The sequence below is a fragment of the Terrapene carolina genome, unplaced genomic scaffold (assembly GCF_002925995.2).
Source record: "Terrapene carolina triunguis isolate 2854851 unplaced genomic scaffold, T_m_triunguis-2.0 Scaffold84, whole genome shotgun sequence".
NCBI classification, from domain to species: Eukaryota; Metazoa; Chordata; order Testudines; family Emydidae; genus Terrapene; species Terrapene triunguis.
Window position 1 is genome coordinate 29051944 of NW_020664435.1, and position 21263 is coordinate 29073206.

The 21263-nt window shown below is 41.5% G+C and overlaps 1 protein-coding gene across 1 annotated transcript in view; it reads left to right on the plus strand.

Annotated features, from left to right (window-relative positions):
• PDK4 (pyruvate dehydrogenase kinase 4) overlaps positions 1 to 731 on the plus strand; it is an 11977-nt gene extending 11246 nt beyond the window's left edge. The window contains exon 11 of the mRNA XM_026649438.2: positions 571 to 731. Coding sequence (XP_026505223.1) covers positions 571 to 711 — 141 coding nt within the window. The 3' untranslated portion in view covers positions 712 to 731. The remainder of the gene's footprint in view (positions 1 to 570) is intronic.
• Positions 732 to 21263: the final 20532 nt, after the last annotated feature.

The window sequence follows — 21263 nt, forward strand, 5'->3', positions numbered from 1 at the left end:
ATATATATATATATAAAAAGAAATGTTCCACTTCACAGTAACTTTTTATTAATACCATCCCAACCTGTCTCTTCATCATAGAATCATATTGTATCTGTAAAATGAGGTGAGACGTACAAATGCCTCTTTGGGCCTTGTGAGAAAGGGGTTGTCCTGCTATAGCCAGGATTATCTTGATTTTTTAAATCACCCCAAAGAAATCATATCATGCAGAACACAAACAGGTTCATGGCCTGTAAAATCTGACCGCAACATGACTTGACACTTAATGACAGCACATCTTTCTCCTGTCCAAACTCTCCATGGCAAACATAAGCACAACAGAGCACACTACTGTGGTCTATTACAGATGCAAAAGACTAACACTCAACTGACTATTAATCCAAGCATGTGGTTTTCTATGTAACTGTAGTATCAGTGGCTCAGGTCTCTAAAACTTACTGTTACATCTATATTGTTTTGATTTTTTTTAAATGGTATATTTAGAACTCTTATTGTCGTGGAACAGTGACTTAAAAGAGATTGTTGAATAAGTAATTCCTGTATTTTTTTGTTTTTGTTTGCTTTTAGGCTCTTTCAACAGAATCAATAGAAAAGCTCCCTGTGTTCAACAAGTCTGCCTTTAAGCGTTATCAAATGGCTACAGAGGCAGATGATTGGTGTATCCCAAGTAAACCAAAAAACTTGGTGAGGCAAAGTGCAGCCGTGTGAAAGAAATGTCGAGTTGTTAGAAGGGAATCAAACTGTCTCTTCAATCAGGACTAATGCTTGAGGGCATTACTCTACAGTTCCTTCCAACAGGTCCTGGAATAGGACTGTCAGTCTGTTGGAATAAGGGAAGGAAAGATCATGCTGCAGATCTGGAGGTTATAGTCTAGACCAGGGCTGGCGTTATGGGTGGGCAACATGGGCACCTGCCCTGGGCGCCGTGGTCAGCGGGGCGCCCTCAGTGCTTAATTTGTTCCAGAGCTTTCTACCGCTGAGCTCCAGCACCTCTCGACTATGCAGTTCATAGCCCCAGCACCTCTGGCCTGCTGGTCAGCAGCTGCTGCTCTCCAGCCACCCAGCTCTGAAGGCAGCGCTGCCAGCAGCAGCACAGAAGTAAGGGTGGCAATATTATACCATCCCACCCTTACTTCTGCATTGCCGCTAGCGTTGGCATTGCCTTCAGACCTGGGCACCTAACCAGCAGCCACCGCTCTCCAGCTGCTGTGGTCAAGAGGCAAGGAGCTAGGGTGACCAGCTGTCCCGATTTTATAGGGACAATCCGAATATTTGGGGATTTTTCTTATATAGGTACCCATCACTCACTCTCTCTCTCTCTCTCTCTCTTTTTCTCTCTCTCTCTCCTGATATTTTTTTCATACTTGCTATCTGGTCACCCTACAAGGAGCAGGGTGGGCCTGGGGTGCAAGTCTGCAGAAAGGAGCTCTGGGCAATGTGAGGGGAGGCGGCAGGGGCAATGGGGAGCCCAGGGAGGCTGTGGGGGCCAGGGACAATGGGGGAATGAATGGGGAGGCAGCCGGGGGCCAGAGGCAGCAAAATACAAGTTGGCCCACGGTGCCATTTTCCCTAAGGCCAGCCCTGTCTAGACTGCATGATTTGACCCATGCAGTTCAGTACAAAGTGAACCTAAAGATGTGTATATCTTTCAGTGTTGCCCTTACCAAAAAGGCATATAAGAAGTTCAGATTAATACTTCAGTTTTTCAGGTACATGATCTGAGATTTGATGTAATAGATGTATACAGTTTCTGAACCATGTTTACTCTTGAACCTCTAAATGCTGACAAATGTCAGTTAAGTACCTATTTTTCTCCCAGAACAGTCACTAGAGCATCACCATATTACAGAACTTTGCAGTTAGGTGCATATACCGGTGTACAATTCGTCCTATTCAGATCCACTTTAACATGACCAGGTAGCAGCAGGATAGGAACCTTAAGGTGTGGCAGGTTGCTTGACCCACACATGGCTAAGTTTCTTATGACATTAGAAAGTCCCATTTTTCTCCCTGCACTTCCCAATGGTAAATGTTAAACAACTTTTATTCCAAAAATAGCTTGCTTAGATAATCTTTATTTCTTGCCCTGAATGGGTAGAAGATTGGTGCCATTTTCAGGAATTGTTTTTTGGTTTTGTTTTTAAAAACAAGCAAGTTGTGTTCAAGGTAACTTGGAGAAGGCTACGTGTATGTATCTTGGGGAATGCACTTGACTGTGACAAACATAATGACGCATGTAGTCCACATCTTTGAACTGTAAGAGCTGTGCCAAATGTATAGGCTTGGATTTTTCAAAGGAGCCCACGTATGGAGAATCCAGTACTTCACATGAACAACTAGCATCCATGCTCAGTTGTGTGATGGTTTTGTAATGCAGATCATCTTGGCTAGAAACAGAGAGAGAGCCACTAAACATTCTTTCTGTGGACATCAGATTTAATTTAATTCTTAATCCAAACAATAGTAGACTGTTATACTACCTTGTTCAGCAGAATGAGTTTTAACTGGTACTGTGTATAACTGTACTGTATGGTTTTTTTTATTCCATTAGTATAGATTTAGTCCATATGTGTAGTAACATTTCAGAGAGATGTTCCACCTTCAAAAGATGTTTAATGTTTTTGTAGCCCTTCTGGTGTAGACTCTCATGTTGACCTTGAGAACTTGTAGATTCTTACAAATGTTTCATTTTGTTTTTATAGAAACTGGTGTTTGAAAAACTTAGCACTGAAACTACTTAAGTTTAACTACTGAGCAAAATGATTTAATGCACTGCATAAAAGTTGGTGAATAATTTAGTTTATCACCTTGCATGATCTGGCACTTCCAAAGATGATCTGATAGTCTAAACAAATTATAAAATGGGCTGACTGAATACATTTCTCTTCCTTATCAACTCTTTAGAATCAAATATCTTTAATCTAAAAAAAATATAGGGTTGAAAAAGGTCATCTTCACTGTGTCAGTGCTTCAGTTGCTTATAGATCTTGAATGCTAGACAAGGGCATGAAGTGCACCTAGACATAGTCTCTCACTTCAAGTAAACATAAATTTTGGCTCTTTCTCTAGGCTCATTAATACCTGAGCATGATCTGTGCTCTCATGCTATTTAGTACTTTTGTAATATATAACCACATGTCCCTCCCCTGGAGAAGAGTGCCTTTATTTTCAAAACATCATGCACACTTTTATGCTGCTGTGAACAATGCTAATAATACTTGTAGGTGGAAGTATTCTGGACAGCATTATCTTTAAGCCCCTATGTTGAATTATAGGGCAATTTTCTAATGCTAAGTGACTCTTTAGTACCAACTCTATATTCAAAACACACTCAGTGCCATAGGTGGATATCAATACGCATACCATATCAGCACTCCACAAGGAGTCTCTTTTGTATTTAACTACTTGAGGGCTTCACTACTTTGCACTAGAATCTTTTAGCTGTTTTTGAAGTTTGTTTTGAAGATAAGGCTTCTGATTTTAAGCCTTGTACTGTACATAAGTGTTATATAATTTTGTAATAAATATTTTTTTAAACTGACTTGTTCTTTCACTTCATTATTGCGATGGGTCTGCTCAGGGCATAGCTTTGTTTATGTGGGTTGTAGAACCTCCATTTGTCAAAGTTGTAAAGTGAGCTTTGCAGAACATCAGCCCTAATATCCACTAAACTGTAAGCCATTGTTTCAGTGTAAGAATATCTTGCTCTGTCAGCACTGTTTTCAGCAGGCTGGGTAGGGAGGATTAAACTCAGTGAAACAGTGTTTTCTTTTTAATAAGGACTGAAAGTGCACAGACACATGCAGTTAATATGGTAACTCTTTGCAATTTGAGCATCATTTACACACCTGCCAATTTTAAATGTTTTCCTTATGGTCTGATCTAAACACAGGGAGCCTAAAACACATCATAAAAGATAATCTCAACCTGGAAGTCAATATAAGCCTTGACTGATGCACCCTTCCATCTCTCCTGGGTCACTTACAACCAGTCCTCCAGGTGTTTTCCAGAGCTCTTTATATGGGGCATTCCCAAAGTCTTTCCTAGCATGAACCACTTCCGTATTTTAAAAAAAAAAAAAAAAAAAAAAAAACAACTTTTGGCTGCCTTGCCTCAAGGATGCTGTGATTTTTAAGTACAGCTATTGCTTACATGTCATCCTAGGACTTTTTTTTCCCATCCTCAAAGGAAAGCTGCACAACACCTTCAAAAGATGAGCCCGTGAGCTTAAATTCATAACTTAGCTAGATATCTAAAACTCATGAACTGAATATGGCTTATTACAACAATCTATAACCCACTTAACCTCCCATCACCCCTTTTCCCCCCTTTTCCTCACTGTGACTGGAGAGGTGTTAATAGGTCACCTCACCTTGAGTGATCCCTTGGAATCTGTGTTAACTACCTACGTTAAACAACGTGTTCCACCTTGCATTTAGCTATGCTATTTAGCTATGCTACTTGGAGTGCATTTCCCAGACCTGAAGATGAGCTCTGTGTAAGCTTGAAAGCTGGTCTCTCTCAGCAACAGTAGTTGAGCCAATAAAAAATATTACCTCACCCACCTTGTTTCTCTAATATACTTTTGGGGGTTTTAAGTAATGGAGTGGCTGGGAATAAAGAATAGCAATGCCACCACCCTATTAGTAATAAATTTGTAGTGCCAAATGAGTAAATATAAAACCTATGGACTAGGACCCTATGCTGTTAGGAACTGTATAAATAACAATGGTCATTTCTTCCCCAAAGACCTTGCAATCCAGGTGTGGGGCAAGAGAAAACAGATGGAGACAGATGGGAGAGTACAACTCTACTGGGATATTACTAACAACCCAGATGTTGATACTCCACTATCCTTATCCATAATACTTGTAGAATCAAGCATCTTGCTGATTGGTATAGCCACATGTGTTTAAAAAACAAAAGTGACCTCTTTATCGTAACTGCCAAGAGAAAGTGGAAAGATGCATCAAAACTAGCATTTACTGAATGATCTAATAAAAATCAGTGCACTACATGAGTCTGAGGGGGAACAACAGTAGAAGGAAAAACTGGGATTTTTCTTAAAATAACTGAAGAAAATAGCAAGAGCATATTTTGAATATGTCCTCCAATGTTGCTGTTTATCAATCATCACTTTACCCTCACTCTTCTGGGAAAATGTTATGTTTGTATAATATAATTATTGATTTAAAAAACATTGACCAGTTAATTTTAAAAATCAAACATAGCAGCTTGTGATGTATGGAAAGCTATCATCTTCTGGTGCTAGTTCCCTATCCAGTTTTCAATGCAATGTGCCATGTAAGAGATATGTTACATTTTTTCTTAATATTACTTTTCCATGTGAGCAATTATTGTAGCTGCCAAAGGAATGGTCTATTATAGCATCTGAGAGGGGCAGTAATGTACCCAATCTTGAATGAAAAGGGAGTTAGCCATGAGACAATCTTTCTATTAAGATGGGGTTCATTCTATGGGGGGGAAAACTGAGAATCCATTATCTAGTATACTTTCTACTTCCTATATCATTGACTTACTACTTTCTATAATCTTACATGATGAAAAATACCAAGTTTACTAACACAATGTTGGGGTAAAAACATTGTTTCCATTAAATTAATAATATTTACATCAAAATATTTCGATTGGTCTGAATTTTCAATTCCAAAAGTTTGGTTTTCATAACCTTAGAGATTTGACCCAATACCATTCATTTAAATATAAATTTCATAGCACATATGCTCCATCACTAGTTGTGTCTGTATTTCCACTAATGGTCCTTATTTTCAAGCTGTGTAGTTTCCATTAAAACTTGTTCTAGGAACTTGGCTCTCAGCCCAGAAGAGAATGGCATGTAAATGTTTTTAAACACTTGAAGATGGTTTTGAGAAAAAACATGGTTTTTTTTCATGTGTGCTATAAAAACAAGGAAGGCTTCTGAAAGCTAGAGAATAAATTATCTCCAACCAATGCTGAATTTTTCAGAAGCTATTGTTTTTAAAACAGAGTGCAAACCTACCCATAGTATTCATTGATTTCAATCACTGCTGAGCTAAAGAACAACTTGAACTGGGTGAGGTAAGTATTTACCTCAGTGGGTGAGGTAAGTATTTAACGGGAGTTTTTCAAAGGCACAAATGGGAGTCAGGCAACTAGCTGCCCTTTGTGCCTCTGAAAATTCCAGCCTTCATCTGCAAAAAAACTTTGGAACTGTATTATTATGTAAGCCTTTATGCTTTCAAACTGCTGAATGTACATTAACAATGGGTACTCAGCCTTGCTGGGTAAGGTCCTAATTAACTACCTTTGTGGCATGCAAAGAAATTGGCAAGAGTGGAGAAGAAAGTTTGTGCATGTGCAAAACTAATTTTCTAAGCCCGATGATGATGATGTGAATAATATTGTGGATTGTAAGCCACAAGGTAGTATTAAACAATGTGAACTCTAAATCCTACCCCAATCCTCAAGGGCCTTAGATGCAGCAGAACTGGTGTAGTTCTTCTGTGTAGCAGGGGAAGGCAGGATTTCTGGAGTCTATGGAGAGGGATACAAACATCCTGTGTGTCACAGAGCCAAGATCAGTGGGCTGGCCCCAGAATCCCTGGTTTCGGAGATGGGGATAGTGGAGCTTCCACCCTTGCCCTCTGTAGAACAAAGTTGGTAGCAGCATCAACTAGTGCAACTTCATGGCTGCTATAGTGGCAGGAGAGCAACTTTGCTGCCACTCCACGGTTTGGGGTAGGATTCCTGACACACACATATATTAACACCTACACCAAGCCCAACTACACAGGTCTGGGGCAGGATTTGGCCCTTGATAAATATACATTATTGCCTGATAAGCAGCAATATCCCTTTTATGGGCCAATGAGACAAGTGATCTGTTTTTAACAGCTGTATAGATGCATATTTTAATAGGCAGAATAGACTTAGTTTTTTGGGAATATTCTGCCTTTTCCCTTAATAAAAAAATGGAGTAAATATAAAAACCTATCAATCATATTTAAGCAGTGAGGCAAACTGTCCAAAATCAGGATGGCTGGACATAAACTCATCTCAGTTCCTCATCTCACTGTTGTTAATGTTATTGAAACATTATTAACAAAGTGATTCTATCAGCATTTTGCAATTACACACTGCATCCCTCTGGAACACAGGTAGAGAGATGCTGTGAACAGCAATCTACAAATCCACTGCCTCGTGGGGGCTCTATGAGCTGGTGCACTGGGGAACAGGACACTGGCTTCACCTCTTCCCCATTCCCTAGGGGTGCACCAAGCTCCTGATCCAGCAACATGTCAGAGGCACTATTGAAGCCCAGGGGATTATTCACATACTTAGAGATAAGCATGTGCTGAAGTGCTTTGCTGAAGCAGTCTCTGGCCATTCCCTCCTTTTGCACTCACATAAGGGCCTGGCACAGTTAGTATCTTGACACCATCAGCAAACCATGCCAACTCACTGTTTGTTCCTCCAAATCATGAATAAAAATGTGAACATTGGTCCCATTACTATTGCTAGGGCCACACCTTCCTATTAACCTCTCTTGAGTCTGCTTAGTTGTTGTTCACTACCATTCTCTTTCCTTTTGCTTAACCAGTGTTTAATACATGAGACTTTGTCCCTTACCCTGTTCCAATATATTTTCCTTAGTAGTCTTACAAAGAACCTTATCAAAAGCTCATGGAACAGCCCAGCAGCAAATCATGTCACCTTTATCTAATACTTTACAATCCCTACCAGGCTAGAGAGGTGAGAATTTCCCTTACAGCAGCAATAATGGTTATAATTCTCCAAGTGCTGCCTGAGTCTGTTTTCAATAAAACTCTCAATCAGTTTGATCAGAGCAAAAGGAGGACTCAATGGTGTGTGATTCCCAGTCTTTTTCTCTCTCTCTTTTGGTTCCTTGTAAAAAAAATGAAACAAGGAAAAACTCCTTTTTTGTGTGAGAACCTTTGCATTTGCCTTTTACTCTCTCAAACTTCCTGAAGCTCAAGCCACTTTTTCTAATGTCTTTGAAATAATATCTGAGACTTTGTAACAGTGCAATTGATTTCTGCAAATATATGCATTTTACAGGGAAAATCTCCACAATGGGGCAAAATCCATCCCTCACTCAGGTCCCTTTATGCCATTCTGGTGGCTTATAATGGGAACCAAAACAGTGCCCAAAGAATTATCATAGAATCATAGAAGATTAGGGTTGGAAGAGACTTCAGGAGGTTATCTAGTCCAACCCCCTGCTTAAAGCAGGACCAACCCCAACTAATCATCCCAGCCAGGGCTTTGTCAAGCCAGGCCTTAAAAACCTCTAAGAATGGAGATTCCACCACTTCCCTACGTAACCCATTCCAGTGCTTCACCACCCTCCTAGTGAAATAGTTTTTCCTAATATCCAACCACTGCAACTTGAGACAATTGCTCCTTGGTCTGTCATCTACCACCACTGAGAACAACCAAGCTCCATCCTCTTTGGAACCCCCCTTCATATAGTTGAAGGCTGCTATCAAATCCCCTCTCACTCTTCTCTTCTGCAGACTAAATAAGCCCAGTTCCCTCAGCCTCTCCTCATAAGTCATGTGCCTCAACCCCCTAATCATTTTCGTTGCCCTCCTCTGAACTCTCTCCAATTTGTCCACATCCTTTCTGTAGTGGGGGGCCCAAACCTGGACGCAATACTCCAGATGTGGCCTCACCAGTGCCGAATAGAGGGGAATAATCACTTCCCTCGATCTGTTGGCAATGCTCATACTAATGCAGCCCAATATACCATTAGCCTTCTTGACAACAAGGACACACTGTTGACTCATATCCAGCTTCTCATTCACTGTAATCCCCAGGTCCTTTTCTGCAAAACTGCCGCTTAGCCAGTTGGTCCCCAGCCTGTAGCAGTGCATGGGATTCTTCCATCCTAAGTGCATGACTCTGCACTTGTCCTTGTTGAACCTCATCAGATTTCTTTTGGCCCAATCCTCTAATTTGTCTAGGTCACTCTGGACCCTATCCCTACTCTCCAGCATATCTACCTCTCCCCGCAGTTTAGTGTCATCCGTGAACTTGCTGAGGGTGCAATCCATCCCATCATCCAGATCATTCATGAAGATGTTGAACAAAATCGGCCCCAGGACTGACCCCTGGAGCACTCCACTTGATACCGGCTGCCAGCTAGACATCGAGTCGTTGATCACTACACGACGATCTAGCCAGCTTTCTATCCACTTTATAGTCCATTCATCCAATCCATACTTCTTTAACTTGCTGGCAAGAATACTGTGGGAGAACGTATCAAAAGCTTTGCTAAAGTCAAAGTATATGCCGCGTCCTCAACCTTTAATCTTTGGCACAGAGAAATGAATGGAAGCATATCAGAAATGGGAGGGGGGAGAGTAGCCAGAGCGCTCTGCCCTTCCACTACTATGGGCAGAGCATCCCATTGGTAGCTGGGGGGAAGGTTCATAAGTTAAAGCAGCTCAGGTGCTTTAATTTATGACATGATTGTGCCCCATTGGGATGGGTGGGTAATGCAGGGAGAGCAGAGAGCTTGAAAATAAATCATTTAGAATTATTTGAAATGCCATTAGCCACACAGGGAAATAAGGGATGACAAACTGCTCCTTTGGAATTTTAATTAATGATAATAATACCTAGCTCTCCTGTAGCACTTTTCATCCATACATCTCAAATTGTTTTACCAAGGAGGGCAGTATCATTATCCCCGTTTTACAGACAGAAAAACTGAGGCACAGAGCGATTTAAATAACTTGCTGAAGGTCACCCAGCAGTCCAGTTGCAGAACCAGGAATGAAACCCTGGGCCATCTGAGGCCCAGTTATGCCCCAAAGTGAATGTTTATGATTGTGATTATGCCTTTTCTATCAGAGATACAGCCCCCAGTGCTGCTGGCTGTTCTTTAAAAAATCTGAGCCTATAAACAGAGTAATAAAAGGAATGGCCTTTCTCTGGCTCAGTCAGCAAGGATGTGTGACATGCAGCACAGCCAGCAATGTGCTCTGAGAAGGTAATTTTTAATTGAAAGACAACCCCATGCTTAAAGAGAGAACTATGGCACAGATCGTACCATGAGTGCACTGGTCTACTTTGGGGATGGTTAAGAGCCTCATTGCCTCATGGGGCACTCTGGGAGGCAGTGTGGGGAGACAATGCCTGTCAGAACTCATGGGTAGCACAGCCACAGTGCAACACCTTTGGGATGGTGCAGCATGTACTACCCTGCACCACTGGTCAACTCTGCAGGTTGACACATAAGGGCCGACCATGGCCCAGCCTGCCTCCCCTGTTTTAGGGTGGCTTAAACCACTGCAGGCACTAGCAGGTACGTGCACATGTACATTGGCAGCTAGGAACATGGTTGGCCAGGCATGTGCACAATACCTGAGCGGCACACATACTGGAGATTTGCATGTATTCATCAGAGGCCTGATCCAAAGTCCACTGACGTCACTGGGGGTCTTTCCATTGATTTCAAGAAGCTTTACATCAGGCCCTAGACATGTACAATTATGCATGCTTAATTGTGAATATCTGACCCAGTACATCTGGAGCTTTGCACACTGGAATGCCACATCATATACTGAAATGCACAAAAATCACATATTGGGTCCAGTTCACTCCATGAGTTCTGTATTTCCTCTTTGTCCCTCTACTTGTTTCTCTTCCCACCACTGGTACTGTCCTATATACATTATGAGCATATCCTATGTGGCTGAGCGGTAGGAGTGTGACAGCTGAGGTATGGTTTTTCAAGGCCACTGGATTATCAGTTCACTTCAGCAAACGATCCGAGACTATACTGCACATCTCGAGTCTGCTGCCTGTCATTGAATGACACCATCCATACCAAAGCAGCTGGAAAAACAGCAAAATTATTCACTGGGGGATCAGAAATTGTTTCAGATAGACTTAGGAAATTATATTATAGATATTAGTATTCAGGGATGGCCATAGGGTCTGTTTTCTGCCCTTATCCAGAGAGTTGTCCTTGCCACCTCCTCTGCTCTGCAGTAGATGTTTATTCTCCACCCCAGAGAACTGATGTTCAGGAGAGAGAATGTGTCTTGACTTTAAATCTTTATTTACCACCATCACAGTCGGACAGAGCATAAAGGGATTGCAGAGACTCCTATTTCTTTACAAGAACTGCAGCGTCTATTGTGAGGAGACAATAGATTTTTCAGGGGACATTCCCTCTTGAACAGCTTAGTTCTTCAGAGGGCATATCTTCATTTCATGTGTTCAGACAGGACACTCAGACAAAGCTACCTGCCCAGGAAAGGCTAAAAGAAATGTTTCTGTTAGCAAAATCACGTATTTTTTAAAGGGAAACTCCTGCTAATAGAGTAAAGATATATTGGTCACACTTTATATCGAGGTTCAATTTATAAACATTTATAAAGATGTTAATAGATGTTTTAATAAATGGTTACCCAATTGTTGTCAGTTTTTATAAAATCAATAGATTGCATATAACCACGACCTATAATCATCTATATAACACCTACTGCTGCTGTGCTTATAATCACATGTAACACACATAACTCATGTCTGTAACATGCTTATAGCATACAGTAATAATTTATTAACCCTTTATGAACTATTAGAAATGGAACCTTAATGTAAAGTGTGACTGATATATTAAGAAATGTATGATAAAAAATAATAGAGCAGTGATAATTATTAGCTAATTTTTAGGGCCTTATCCAATGCCCACTGACATCAATGGAAAGACGAGCATTGATGTCAGTGGGCTTTGGTCCGGGGCAGCTCATTGAGACTGAGAGGATATATATTTTTTGGAAGGTTCCAAGGAGACAACAGTCATTAGTTAACATTTAGGGCTTGTCTACACTTAAAACACTACAGCTGCACAGCTGCAGAGGAGGCGCCGTAACACTTCAATGTAGACACTACCTATGCAGACTGGAGGGCGTCTCCCATCAGCATATGTAATCCACCTCCCGGAGAGGCGGTAACTAGGTTGACGGATGAAGTCTTCTGTCAACCTAGCACTGTCTACACCCAGCTTAGGTCATTTTAACAACACCATTCAAGGGTGTAGATTTTTCACACCCCTGACCGATGTAGTTAAACTGACCTAATTTTCTAGTGTAGCCCAGGTCTTACTTTACATTATCACCAAGAGACCCTAATCAGGACTGGGGTCCCATTGCACCAGACGCTGCACTAACATATAAGATGGCACAGTCCCTTCCCAAGGAGCTTACATTCTAGTGACATAGATGGGGGAAAGAGAGGTACAGTGAAATATGTTTAGATATTCTATATATTATATAGAAACATATTTACATATTATAAACATATTATATATTCTATTATATAGAAACATGTTTATCCACACATACACAATTGCATTTGAAAATATTATAGAGTAAGTGCCAGCTATCCTCTTATGCCCCTCAACCTAATCACTAATAACTGGCTCATGTTTTACAGGCTTTGTGACAGAGGTGGGTCTTGAGGAGAAATTTGAAGGAGGAGAGTTCAGATCTGGGACTGAACTTCTTGAGTAGCCTTTAGTTCTATAATAAGTTAAACCAACCATGGAGCATTAAACAACCCTCAACTTTGAGAAAGTTTCAGTCCAGATCTGGAGCCCAACTCTGTGGGGTAAGCACAACTCTGCAGAACATTTCCATCCAAAGGTCTGACCCTTCTGTCCAGAAGCAGGAAGAGCTTCCGTTGAATGCAATAGGAGTTTTGCCTGCACGTGGAGACAAGAGGATTGGGCCTTGTATCAGCAGACAACAGTGATTGGTCACAGCTTCCATTCATTTCTGACAGTCAAGGCTTTTTTAAAATAAAGAATTAAGAGTTTGCTAAAACCTAACAATGTGCCAGCCTATTTCAATGAAGCAGGAAGATGATTCTAGCTGTTTGAGGCTGCAAGCCTAAAAAGCTAAGCCTGCCTCCCATAGTCTGTTTATCTCCAGACACTTTGAAATGAATGGACTAGTTTTAGGAAAGGGAAGATCTGCAGCCAGCATCGGATAAAAGGAAACAAAACAATGCTGTAAATAAGGTGTAAATGATCACAAACATAGAAATAACAGAGAGTTGTTGTTCCATTACTAGCTGCTGAATCCTTTGATGTTTTCTTTTGTTTAAAGCATTCCATCATCTTTCGTAGAATTGTTCTTGATAAATGTGCGTCCTTAGACACCCAGCTGGAAAACAACAGCTGGCATTGTTTTTACATTCTCGCAACTTTGGGGGTGAAACAAAGTACAGCGTGTTCCAATGCCAGCTGTACAGAGAACTTAAAAACATGTTTATGTGAGACAAGCCAGAAGCTGGGAGGATTAGTCATTCTGTGTCACTCCTCACCACCCTGAGCCTATTTCAGGAACTGCTTCAAAGTTCAAATCCAAGTCACTATGAATCCAGCTTGCTTTTTCTAGGAGCTATTTATTCTGATTGTTGCTGATACACAGATCAGTACATAATGGAAAACATCTGTAAGCAGGGTCTGAATGCGCTCTCCCCTGACATCGAGTGATGCATTAGGAGAAACTACTTCAGGAGCAGATTGTATTTACATAGACACACCTGGTCTGCCTAGGTGTTCAGCAGACAGACCTGCTTTGCCAAAGTGATCAATTTTGGCAGGTTTTGGGTTGCAATTCACTTTCATATTGAGTGCAGGGGTAATTAAATGTTGTTATCCTTATTGTATGAGTAAAAGGCAGCAGAACTGCTCAGCATGCCCTGATTGAGGGTGTCACTCTAAATTGAACCTAACTTGCTGAGCAGGGTGTAGGGATGCCAAATCCTACTCAAGATGAGTGGTGTGGTCTTTGTCTAAAGAGTTTTAGATGTTATGTGAGGCTTTCTCTATGGTGTTTAAAGACAGAGCTCTTTTAACTCAGTTGAGAGTCCTTGTTTCCATTCAGTGATTACTAGAGCTGAGGTTTAGGGACTATGCTTTAGACCTGGTCTAGGAGAGCGTGTTGCACTGAAAGACAACTAAGGCTTGGTCTACACTTACCCCCCAATTCGAACTAAGGTATGCAACTTCAGCTACGTGAATAACGTAGCTGAAGTTCGAAGTACCTTAGTTCGAACTTACCTCGGTCCAGACGCGGCAGGCAGGCTCCCCCGTCGACTCCGCGGTACTCCTCTCATCTAGCTGGAGTACGCAGTCGACGGTGAGCACTTCCGGGTTCGACTTATCTCGTCCAGACAAGACGCGATAAGTCGAACCCAGAAGTTTGATTTCCAGCCGCCGAAGTAGCGGCTGGGTATAGACGTACCCAAAGAGGCAGTAGCATAGAGGTTCCCTGTTACTAAGTAAAATTGCAAAAAGATAGGCTAATGGTGAGAACCTCAGAATATGATATCACAGAAGTGGCAGTGAGTGGCTAGTGGCAGAGATGAGCAGCAGTGGAGAGGATGGTAGCAGTGAGTGGCCAGAGATGGTAGAAATAACAGTGGCAGCATTAATAAGCCGGTGGCAGCAGCAGCAGAGGTATTGATCAATGCCCCCTACATGTGCCTTTTTCAGGGATGGGAGTTGGACCCACGTGAACTCGGGCTCTTCACTGACTAAGGACAACCAACTGTGAGTAGGGTACAGTAGAGGGGAAGGGGAGTGGCATGTTAAAGGGACATTTGTTTGTTGCACTTTCACACCACAAGGTAGGAAACTGAGGCAAATGACATTGCCCAATGTACTGCAGGGGGTGTGGGGATTGGTTGCTTATGGTTACATGCTTTTGAATCATGATTGTGGTGTTTTCCCAAATTAATGCTGGGTTATCTTTCTCTTTCAATAAAAAAATTATTTTCTTATACACAGATGCAGTGCTTGTGAGTGGGGAAGTACTGCCTTTGAGGCATTCAGGGGTGGGAGCCAAGCTGGTTCTGTTTTGTATTGTTAGGAGAAAAACCCTAGATATTGAATCCGGCCTTTGTTGCTGCTAATTCCACCTGGCAGAAGGGTCAAACATCCATTTATTTTCTTTATCCAAAAAGAAAAAAAATCCTGCCACGCAGCCTGCCATTTAAGGAACCCATTGATTATTGTGTAACTGTGTAAGCAGAGTCTGAATGAGCTCTCCCCTGACACCTAGTGGTGAGCTGTGGAAAAAGACTTCGGAAGCTGATCTCGTTTGCATGGACATTCCCACCCTGCGTAGGTGCTCAGCATGATGGGATTGCTTGCCCAAATGATCACTTGTGGCTGGTGTTGGCTCCCCAGTCTCCTTGTTATTGGGGCAAGAGTTATAAAGTGTTGTTATCCTTGTTGTGTGAACTGAGGGCAGCAGAACTGTACCTGGCATACCCCAATGGAGGGACTCACCCTCAACTGAACAGCCCTCACTAGGTAGGGGACATAGGTTCCAAATCCTAATGAGTTGAGATAGGTGGTACTCACTCACTTGTATAATAAAAGAGCTAATTTAGACTCAATTGAGAGTCTTGTTACATGCTGCAGAGTTAACAGTGCTGATATCTAGGTCTAAGTATTAGATCTACTTTGAGATAGTGTCTCTATTCTACATGTGTCTGATGAAGTGGGTATTTACCTATGAAAGCTTATACTCCAATACTTCTGTTAGTCTATAAGGTGCTATTGGACTCTTTGTTGTTTATTGCAAGAGACTGTCTAGTGTGCACCAGCAGATAGGCTCCACTACTAATAGCTGAAATCATTGAGAGCTGTATTAAGTGTGGGGAGGGCCCTGAAGACATCTTGGTGAGTGGCCAACCAGGCAGCTGGTGGAGAGGTGTGGCGAGCAGCTTGCAGAGCAGCTGGTGGAGAGGCGCAGCAAGCGGCCAGCAGAGAAGCTGGTGGGGAGGGCCAGAGCTGAGCCCTGCAGAGGTGTGGTAATTGGCTGTTGGGGTGATGAGCGAGTGCCCGAGCAGTGCAGCATGTAAAGTGCCTCCTTCCCCCTCCCCCTCGCCTTCCACACAGGGTGGGAGGTGAACTCTGTGGATGAGCCTCTGAACTCCGGGGCTGCACTGGCCAAGGACAGCAACTGTGAGTGGGGTACAGAGAAGGGATGGGCACGTTAAAGGGACTTTTGGGTTGCTGGACTTAAGACCCTGAGGGGAAAAGGACACTGCCCAGCTTACTTGGGGGTGGGTCTTTTGCTCATGGTTTGTGTTTATGAGCCCTAATTGTGGTGTTTTCCCAAATTAATGCTGAGTTAATTCCCTCCTTTTATTAAAAGGTTTTGCTACACTCAAAGTCTGTGCTTGCGAGTCTATTGCCTCTTAGAGGTGCACAGGGGTGGTGTGTAATTGTCCCAGGTCACTGGGTGGGGGCTCGAGACGGTTTTGTGTTCTATTGTTGAAAAGGAACCCCTAGATACTGAACCCGGCCCTTGTTGCTGCTGGCTCCACCTGGCAGAAGGGTTACAATTGCAAGAGCTTTAACTATTCTGGGCTGTCCACTTGTGACTTTTTCACTTTAAATAAAGCTACACCTGTGTGTCCAGTACACGCTTCTAGCAAGAAGAATTTCCTTCCACCTACTGTGGAGACCTGGGCTCAGTGACCACAGGTGGGAAATGTGTGTATGATCCTTGGCTCTAGTCTCTCACTCCTCAGGATGGTAGGAGCTGGGAGGGCTGAAGATGTAAGAGGCTTGTCCCATGATCTGTGAGGAGGATGTGTGCTTAGTGTCACTCTACAATAATGCCTCTAGTTGATGAACTCCTAGCAGTCCCTTTAGCTAGACTGATTGACTTCAAAAGGAGTCATCATCCACGTCCTCTTCACTCAGAAGGATACTGGCCATTACACAAGGTCTAAAGAAGATGTGTTAGGGACAAGGGGATAGTAATTGGATAAAATGTAAACAGGTCTATAGCTAAACCACCAAAGGTGGGAGGTGGAACAGTAGGGATTGACAGCTTGAGAAGCACTGGGGTGGGATGGCAAATTCACATTTATACTGCAACTTTGTAGTTATAGGTGGAGCTGGGAGCACTGCCTAAAGTTAAGGTCACCTGATACTTCCCATTATAAGACCCTGTTTTCAGCTTCTTATAACTTTGCCAAACTTTAACTGTTGAGACCGAAGTTTTCCATGTCCTGTGAGAACCTCAGGTTGAGGACTTTTTCGGTTTTATTTGTTTGTTTCAACTAAAATGGTCCAGCTATTTATGAGAATGAGGTTAGGAGAAAACATGGAGGGTTTTTTGTCTGTGTTAAATAAATTCTTACAACCATTTTACTGAGAAGCTCTACTGTCTCCATGCTTAGGAGTAGGGACTTGAAATTTGACAGGTGGGTCATCCTCTTGTCAGGATGAGCCTTTGGCTATTCCCATGAGGAAAATATGCTGATATTTGACCAAGTTATAAGCCTTTGAAAAATCTCAGTTTGTGTATGCTCAGCAGAGACTCATCAGAGTTTGGCAGCTAAATTCTCCAAAGATTCCATCTGCACTGAGCACGCTCCAACCCAGTGCTGCAGGGGCTGAGCAGGGATTTCCCTGCAATTGCTGCTTGGGTTGCCGTGGTACTGAGCAGGGAGACTGTTTCTCTTGTGTTCACAATACTCTCCCTACTGGTGCCCAGGCAGCATAGGAGAGGAAGCTGCCTGACTTGAATACAAAGGGGACAAGAAACAGGGATGGGAGTGGGGCACAGGGAACAGAGTGGGATGGGGAGATTGGGACTGGGAGTTGGCAGCAGGGGAATTCGGTCTGAGTGTGAGAGGGACAAGGAGCCAGGGAAAGACTGAAAAGGTCCAGTAGTGGAATAGCAGTGAAGGTTGGGAGTAAAGTGAATCGTCAGAGATGTAGATCGTAGTTTGCACCATGTGTGGCTCAATCCAGGTCTATCAGTTTTTCACTTTTAGATAAAATGATTAGTAATAAATCATAAAATTAGCCCCTTGTGGCATTTTGCTATTCCATGCACTTCACAAACATGTATTAAACACTCTGAGCATTCAGACTGGAAAAAGCTAGAGAAATAGCATTTTACAATAATTACATTCCTGCTTGTTTCCATTACAGCATGCGTACATATTGTTAAAGGAGTCTACTACTATGTGACTCCAAATGCTAACAGAATCAGGTGCATCACTTAGAAGTCATCGTGTGCTGCCCTCTTCTGTCCAAACACTCAGTAACAAATCAAATCCTTAGAAACATGGAGTTTTCCCTATTTTGTTGTGAACACAGTTGATCAAATTAATTTACACTTTTAAAAACAAATTAACCATTGTTTTTTCAACTTTACAATATCTCAAATAGTATATGACAATGCATGGAAACCAGTACAGCCTTGCCGCCAGTGTAAGGCTTTGGTCATTTTCTGTCCTTTGATGCAATTAATAGATCTAACACACTGACAATATTAAAGGATACAAAATAAAAGAACCTACTGAGTGATAGATATCTATTTAGGCTGAACTCATAACTGTCGTACCTTATAATACATTCAGAAAAGAAAATTGAAATAATATACCAACATTGTTATAGCTGACTTCCAACAATAAATAGAAATAAAAAGGGGAATAATGCATGAGGCAATTTTCATTTTCATAATTAATTCAAGAATTTACTTTGACCTGACATATGGGAACTCCATAGAGAAATTCCTTCCCCAAACTTCATGGTGGCTCCTTATATAAAATAAATATTTTTCCCTTCCAGACCAAGAACCAAATTCTCTCTGTTTCTACATGTACAACTCTCAGTGATATCAGTGGGACATATTTAGTTCTCAACGACACAGGTGTGAATCTTGTGCAACTCCATTGATATCAATAACTTTATTCCATATTTATATCAGTGTATCTTCGGTGAGACCCTGGCCTGTTGATTTCAGTGTGAGTTGCACACTTACGTTTCAGGGTAGACCCTTAGTCTAGGCACCTTTATGGAAAACCTGTGTTATATTTTTATATATATATAAAATACAATTTATAATACTATATATATAATATTATTGTATATATAATGTTGTGTGTGTGTATATATCTATATCTATAATTATAAATATAGATATAGATAGATACACCTCTACCTCGATATAACGCTGTCCTCAGGAGCCAAAAAATCTTACCGCATTATAGGTGAAACCGCATTATATCGAACTTGCTTTGATCCACCAGAGTGCGCAGCCCCCGCCCCCCCCGGAGCACTGCTTTACCGCGTTATATCCGAATTCGTGTTATATCGGGTTGCATTATATCGGGGTAGAGGTGTATATAAATACTGATTTGTTAAACCACACAGTTAATTTCGACTCTAAAATAGAGTGTGGAGGGGAGTAATAATGAAGGCAACTGGATTATGTATATAACTACCTAGCAGAATGGAATGCTGTACATCTGCCAGATCTCTAATACTACAAGCCTGATTGCACCAAAAACCTATATGCCTTGATGGATATTATAGTACATACAGTATTCCATCTTTTGTTAATCTAATCTAATATGAATATGATCTAATTCTATGTATCTATCTATGTACTTATATGGCCACCAGGAATGTAGTATTCGAGCACCTCCCACATATTTAAAAATAGAAATAAATATAATTATGTACTGCCTACTTCCTTCTCAGCCTGTAAAAGTAGCTTGATTAGTTTATAGGGGATAGTCTTGGATTTCATTTGCATATTGAGCATGTGTGCATGTGGTTGCATAATTTATTGAGGGAAACCTAAATTGCAGATGATTTTAAACGGGAATAAACTCCCACCTGTGCAGCAAGATCAAAAGGGCTTTAAACCAGGGAGGGTGAGAAGAAAGAAAGAACGAAGGAACGAACGAACCATTCTGTGTTAAAGCATGGCAGGAGAGATATGGCAAGGCTGGTCTAACACGGAGATGGGCCCAAACCACAAATTAGAGTCCAGATTTCAAACAATTCACAGTTCAAAGTTGATGGGATCCACAGTTATGTTTGAGCCCATTTCTAGATTCAAAATACCTAGGACCAAATATACCACTGACATAAGCAGGCACAACTCCCTTGACTTCACTGGGATTGAACACATTTGCCGCAGTGGTCAGCTTGCCCCTCAAACTCCAGGAAACAACAGGTTTGAAACATGCCTGGGTTGACTCATCCCTCATAGATACATTTAACTCAATAGAGTTTAGTGCAAGTGCGTCTCACAGATGATACCTTAAAAACCAAGGTCAGTTCTGCTCTGCATGGAGGTTGAAAGTCTTATGGTACTTTTTGTTAGAGAAGGGATTTGCCCTGCTCTCCTTGGCCACGATTTAATCTTTCCCCAGTTGCTGTACTGTTGTCTGCCTGGGTGCTGCCCTGCACCTGGAGGGGCTGGATTTCTGTAATGTGTGAAGTGCTACCTGAATGCATATCGGTTACGAAGTGCTGTGGCACTCTCATTGGAAAAAAAGGTGTGATGTAATTTATAATGTTATTGCTAAAGTAAATTTCTGAATGTTGCTATTCTTCTGTTGCTGCTAAAATTATAGGAGCTGCATATTTACAGTTTTGTCTTTTCCCCATTGTGTGTCTGATTTTACCAGTTGTGAGATCTGATGGAATTGGTACAGACAATCTTTCTTGGTCAAATACATCTGGATTCAAATAAACTAAAAAATAAAAAATAAAAAAAAAAATCTTTACTGATATTTTCAGACAATGTAGCTTCCTATTTTAAGGTATTTTGTTGTTAAAATAATCTAAATTGATAATAATAGCAATGCAAATCGTCTAATCCATGTCAGTTACATTGTTGCAAGGGTTCAACTGCATCAGTATTCCAGCACCTAGCAAAGGGCTCATATCAACACTCCCAGTTAGTTCTAGCTTTAAATACAGCGCATGGAAGTTCATCAGTGGTATCAACACCATAACATACACTCCTGTCCTTGTTTTAAAAGCTGTAATTCTAATTCAGCAGCACTGAATACACTGCCCCTATAGTGTAAGGAGCAACACAAAAAATGTATGTTGTTACAACGTTAACAATGTATTAAAATCAAACAGGGCATTGGAACCCTCTGGATGGTACAAAGCTTGAGTTGCATTTGGAAATAGTCACAAACAAATTTCTGAGCAGCTAGCCAATTTAGTCTGACATTTACTGTATACAGCAATCTTTTGTGACCCACTTGTCTCTACCAGAAATCCCTGCGGTTCTACAAATAGAGACAGTGGTAGATCTATCCAGCACCTTAATTTAATTCTCAGCGAGGTTAAGGTGTCAGACTCTAGCCAGGCTTCAGCAGCTCTGCTAATAGCACATTCTGTTCTGTTATTTAGCTGTAGAGCAAACTCT